The 6,146-nt window shown below is 38.1% G+C and overlaps 1 protein-coding gene across 3 annotated transcripts in view; it reads left to right on the top strand.

Annotated features, from left to right (window-relative positions):
* LOC137133060 (radixin) overlaps positions 1–4,139 on the top strand; it is a 38,697-nt gene extending 34,558 nt beyond the window's left edge. For all 3 annotated transcript variants that reach the window (XM_067516188.1, XM_067516190.1, XM_067516191.1), the window contains exons 13-15: positions 548–640; positions 1,514–1,723; positions 2,657–4,139. In XM_067516188.1, the coding sequence (XP_067372289.1) occupies positions 548–640; positions 1,514–1,723; positions 2,657–2,821 (468 nt within the window). In that variant the 3' untranslated portion in view covers positions 2,822–4,139. The remainder of the gene's footprint in view (positions 1–547; positions 641–1,513; positions 1,724–2,656) is intronic.
* The last annotated feature ends 2,007 nt before the right edge of the window (positions 4,140–6,146 follow it).

Here is a 6,146-nt window from a genome sequence, read left to right on the forward strand (position 1 = left end):
ATGCAGACTCCTACTTTAGTGCTTTTGTCCATGTAGAAATTTGAACTCAAGTGGTAACGACTAACGATATTTACCTTTCATCAGAAATTATAAACTGTGAATCAGAAATTATTACTACTGTTAATTATGCTGTTTGTCTTGCCAGCATCAATAGAGCTGCTTAGACATCTGGTGACTCTGAATGAGGTGGCATGTGATTTACATTTTGTGTTACATTCATACATTTTTTGTTTTAAATTTAATTCATGCAACTCAGTGACACAACCAGTTATTTTATTGAGACTTTGTACTATGTTTGTAGCAAAGTAGTAATTATATGCATTATGAACACAAAAAAATACCTGTTAAACTTAGATTTGTTTAGTTTACTGAGATTCATCATGAAATTAAATCATTATTTATACTACCCATTTCTGAAATATAAAAAGTTCCTAATTCTGTTTCTATTTCATAGTAATGCTAATTAGTTTTTAGATTGTTGTTTAGAAACTGTGACTGTGTTCAGTTTATTAACATTTACCGGCACGTCTCACTTTTTTCCTGACAGGCTTCTGAGCTTGCAGAGTTTACTGCCAAAATTGCTCTACTGGAGGAAGCAAAGAGGAAAAAAGAAGATGAAGCGACAGAATGGCAACACAAAGTAATGAAACTCCTCTTTGGAAGTGTCTGCTTTTGTTTTGTATAAAAAATCTAGCAATTTTGATGCTTAAATCAAGAGGTTAAAAAAAGCTGGGGTTATGCCCCACATTGTTGCCAACAAACACGACCAGGTTAGGCAGATTTCCTGGGCGGGAAGCCGATGTTTCAATTGCTCATTGATCATTCTGCTTGCACCCTGAAAATTGAGAGGTAAGAGATCCTTAAAGTTCTCACCGCTAACTAGCATTAGCAGTGACGCAAACTGCAGCACAGAGGAAACTGGACATTCCAGATGATAAGAGAAAAAGGAAGAATAGAGATGAACACAAAGCTGTGCACATGGTGTGGTTTTCCACTTTGTAAATGCAGACACTGATTGATCTGCACCATAACCAGCAGCTTCTGCATTTCCATTTCATTTTTGGATTTTTGAGAGATTACCTCATGAGCTAAACCGTTGACATTCAACCCCAGAGGGCCTTGTTTACTCTAACAAAGGGCAAACCAAACTCGGCCAACAAGGAAAATGTTTTAATCAGTGTGAAACAAATCATCATTTTAAACTACTAAACTTCTAAACCTCTTTTTGACTTTAAAAGGTCTTATTGGTTATTGGAGTGTTTTATATATTGTCTTGAAATAGTATTAGATTAACTAAATAGAATTAGTTATGGCATATACTGTGTGTGTGTGTGTGTGTGTGTGTACACACAAAGCAAGTTGGTAAACAGGAAGCAAGAAGTCATTAGAAACAATATTGTGTAAAGAAACATGGTAGCACAGGTATGATTTATGGCAGTAGTGAAATGCGTGTGCATCTTTTTTGCATTCATGTCTGTTATCTCAGTAAGTATTCATGTGTGTGTTTTTCAAGGCTCTGTCAGCACAAGAAGACCTGGAAAAGACCAGGGAGGAGCTGAAGGCAGCCGTGACGACTCCACCGGCACCTGAACACGATGAGCAGGATGAAGCTGATGCAGAGGCGAGCGCCGAGCTGCTCAGCGACGGTGTCTCTAGCCACCGAAGTGAAGAGGAACGTATCACGGAGGCACAGAAGAACGAACGTGTCAAGAAACAGCTACAGGTACAAGCTGGGCATCAAACACCTACAATGTAGCCAATTTAGTTTTTAATTCAGCCACAGTCTCGTCACCGACTACAGCTGTGTGGTGTTTATGTAAAGCCGTCTAAAAACTGCATCAGCTGCATAAAGTTTTGTCTAAGCTAAATGTTTCTTAAATTTAAAACAAATGAAATTTTGCTCCTTCAGACTAGCACTAAAAAACAAACAAAACAGTGCAATAGTTAACATTTTATATTCTTAGATTAAGATTTGAATGCATAGCAGGCTATCCAGACTTTGTGTGCAGATCTCACGGTGACATGGTCCTTGATATTTGTCTAGTGAATTTAACTTAACTAAACCACGTGAAACACTGACCCGCTGCTGGTTTATCGCATCACTCACATCCTGGTTTCCTTTCTTTGAGCAAAATGCTTTCATGCATGTGAGGACATGAGAGGAAAGAACATAACTGACACATACTGTTAACTCATGATAAGCTGTTGACTTGTGACAGCTAAAATAACTCAAGGTTATTAAAAGTTCCTCTCACTCCACACACATTTTTATATTTTTTTAACTTTACTATTACTATTTTTTTGTTACCATTTGCTATCCTTACTTTTATACAGATGGCCTTTATTGTGGATGGCAAAGTAAGAATTTTATTGTGCAGATAAAGACTTTGAATTTGAATTTGACATGACGATTAAATATTCAGGCAGTGTTTTCAGTGTAACATGTGGTACGTCTATTAGGAACTACATTTGTGTCCCATACAAGTGTGCAGTAATTCAAGTCTTTACATTGTGACACAAGTCAAACGGATGTGAGTTACCACGGTGTGCTTGTAGTAAAAGGTCAAACTTGATTTTGTAAAATTGAACTGTGACACAGTGTCACAATAAGGACTGTCTCTCACCACTCCTGCCTCTGTCTCTCTCTTCTGTCCAGGCTCTAAGTTCCGAGTTGGCTGAGGCCCGGGACGAGACCAAGAAAACGCAGAATGACATGCTACATGCTGAAAATGTCAGGGCAGGAAGAGACAAGTACAAAACCCTGCGCCAGATCCGCCAGGGTAACACCAAGCAGCGCATTGATGAGTTTGAATCCATGTGAGCCAGGATAAAGGGCGGGCACGAGGATGGAGGACAGCTGGCCTTGTTGCCGTGTCAACACCTCACTTTCCTTGTTAAGCCCAGGACCCGCTGCCATCCCGAGAACTCTTTGTTCTGTCGGGAGAAAGACTGGCTAGCGAGCTTTGTAGCTTCAGCCTCGCCAAAGCTCTGCTTAGCAGCGGTTGGCCAATTGTACCGCAACCTGCTTTTTAGAGCTCCCACCCCCCCCAACACCCTAACAAAGCACACAAATTTTAACAAATCCTGTCAAACATGGGTTCGTCCACTGAACAATACTGACAGTTTTAATCCTTGCATGTATGATAATTATACAACAAAGGATCGTTCTAAATAAATGAGAGAATGGACAGAATTGGCTGATGTCGTGCTCGTACACAACAAAATAACATGGCCATTTGTAGCTTGTTGATGTTGCTGGCAGGCTTTTCTGTAAAGCTTTACTTTTTTGTCATCTGTTAAATGACTTGAATAATTTGCTTTTTAAAAAAAAAAAGCCTTATTGGTCTCATTTTGCTGTCACGTAGTATTACCTTTTGTCATTTAAGTTACCCTCTTCAGTTCTGTTGCCAGTGTCGTTGGGCTGTTTATCAGCTAACATATCATCTTGAATGGCTGCAAGTTTGCAAATGCTCACTTGTGAGCAATCCAATGGCAAATGCTTATTTTACATTAATGTGCTTGCATTCCCTATCACTGAGACATTTGTTCAGCTATATATTTTACCCCACAATAAAGAATCAATGTATATTTGCAACTATGCACCTACAGTTTATCAACAATGATAACGTGTCAGACGTGCATGTTCAATCATGGCACACTGTTCACTCAAGGAAGACTTGAATTAATTATTATTTTTTTTCACTCTGGATGTTGGTCAAACACAGCAATTTAAAAATATGGCGTGTGTAGAACAAGGAAATTTTCACATCATCTTTAATCACCTTGTGATTAAGTTCACTCTTCAATGCAGGCAGTAACAGAAGAGGAATTTTTAAAATAACACCAAGAACAAACTTGTCTACAGCAAATGGCTGTAGACTAAATTTATATGTGCACCAAATTGCTAAAATAACACTTGTTCAGCCAAAAAAATGTTCATTCAAAACTATTCATTATGCACATAGAAGCTCATTATGTGTGCAGATGTTAAGCCACAAATATATTATAAGTTGATCAAAAAATGCAGCGCTCTAAATGCAGTGAAAATGGCTCCTATCAGCTCCAATGACTAAGATCCGTTGATTAAAATATAATATTGTAGTTTTCTTTTCTATATCTGTAAATCTGTATTTTTTTTTTTTTTAAACATGCTGTAGCAAAATGTTGGTTCAAAATAAACTAATTTCTGTTAGGATTTATTTTATGTCATAATTCACCATGTTTTCATCTACATATTACAGAAACACAGTTCGTGCTGAGCCAGTAATAAAGCTTATAAGATTCCACATATACAACATATAAAAGCTTGTTCAGGGTTTTTATTGGTCAGCTGTACATCACACATAAACACAGCAAACATGTCTCATTTGACCAAACTTTCCCAGACTCTTTAATTTTAATGGGTTTGTTTATTTTATTTTTTTTTTTGTCTTTTCAAAAAAAAATGTATTGCCTAAACGTTTGAGTTCCACAACCCTGCTGCACAAATGTCTGAGATCCCCCATAATAATGTTAAAGGAATACCTTTAGTGACTTCTGCAAATTAATTTTAAAAAGCAGCTAAATTCACAATTTGAATGGGCTTAATCAATTTGAAGCACCGTTGGGTCAGCTATGGTTTTTTTCCAGCCAGACCTGGTCTTTACATAATCTATTCATCAGACAACAGGACATTTAACAAAATGGCAACAATGGTCTCCTGCCTCTCAATATCTTCTTTTTATTTTGGTTTAGTCCCTGAAGAGGCGGCACTGCTACAGATTATTTCTGTAGCAGAAAGCAGAAGGGAAGCTGCATTAAAGCACATTAAAAATAAAGATGGGAATAACCAGGACATTGCCCACTGGATGCAACAGCTGGATTTCAGACCATTATAGACAAATGAGCAACACTTTACAAAACTGCATTGTATTTCTGGACCAAACCCACAAATAAATTCCGAAAGGTTTGGCCAGAGTGAACGTGAAGCAAATTTCTGGTACTGCAACTGCAGGAATAGATGAGAGGACGATAATGATCACTGTGGAACTGAACAAAGCATCCATCTTCCGCTATCACACTTCCGTAGAACTCAAGCTTATCGAGGCAGGAAGCTAGTATCTTATTTGACGCAAATAAATGGCAAATTTTCCCAAGAGGTCTGTAATGATTTGCCGAAAGGAAAAAAAACCCATAGTTTAAAGAAAATTTATATGACAAAGAAAATCTTGTCTGTGTGGTATTTACAATACTAAAGTGTTATTAGGCCTTTTGTCATTCAACAGTATAAATAATGATACCTGAATTCCTTAAAGCTGACTCCCCTTTAGGGATCTGCTACTGTGAAGACCATCAACGCTACCCTTAGCATTGCTAGCAGTACCTGTGCTCAAGCTTATTGCTGCACTGGGAGGGTTGATATGTAAACAGTGACACATAAATAGTTCTTATAATGCTTCAAATTAGAGGCTTTTTGTTTGTGTGAAGCTGACGAATGCGTACAGGGGCAGGAAAAACACAAGAAACTGCAGAAGAATTACAGAATTTATAGGTCAGGCCAAGATACAGTAATTGCTACTGTAGCTAACAAACAAGTGCAGCTAACGTGGAAACACTGCGGTACGTGGAAGACATTAGCTGTTTGGGATTAAACCAAACCACCTGTGCTGGCTTGAAAACAGGTAAGACAGACTTATGCTTCATGTTAAATCTGAACTCACTGGGACATGCGGAGAAACACTGGGGCAGTTGGCAAAGTGAACATCCTCCACTAGCTAACGTTACAATCTCGTCTTACAGGTAAAAATCACACAGTTAGAAAAATAGCTCTTTAACACGTTCATAATAGAAAAATAGTTTGTGCCCTCATATACTAAATGGTTTTAGTTCAGCTTTAACTGGAAATATGGCCTGTGTCATCCCTGTGGCAAAGATTTGCATGCAGCATCAGACCAGGAGGCACAAGAAAGAAGAGCAAACAAACAGACTGTTTGGCCAAGAGGGACAATGGAGGACAGGTTCCTGAGAGACTACAGTACGACCTTTGAGAAGGAAGGATTCCAAGTTACATATAAAGTAAGACAATAAAATAGTTAGATAGTGTCTGGTTTTATAGTCCTGGGAAATGGTTTGTTAAATATTTGGAGCCTGGAGCACAAACTTGAGAA

The sequence above is a fragment of the Channa argus genome, chromosome 9 (genome assembly GCF_033026475.1).
Source record: "Channa argus isolate prfri chromosome 9, Channa argus male v1.0, whole genome shotgun sequence".
In the NCBI taxonomy this organism is placed as follows: domain Eukaryota; kingdom Metazoa; phylum Chordata; class Actinopteri; order Anabantiformes; family Channidae; genus Channa; species Channa argus.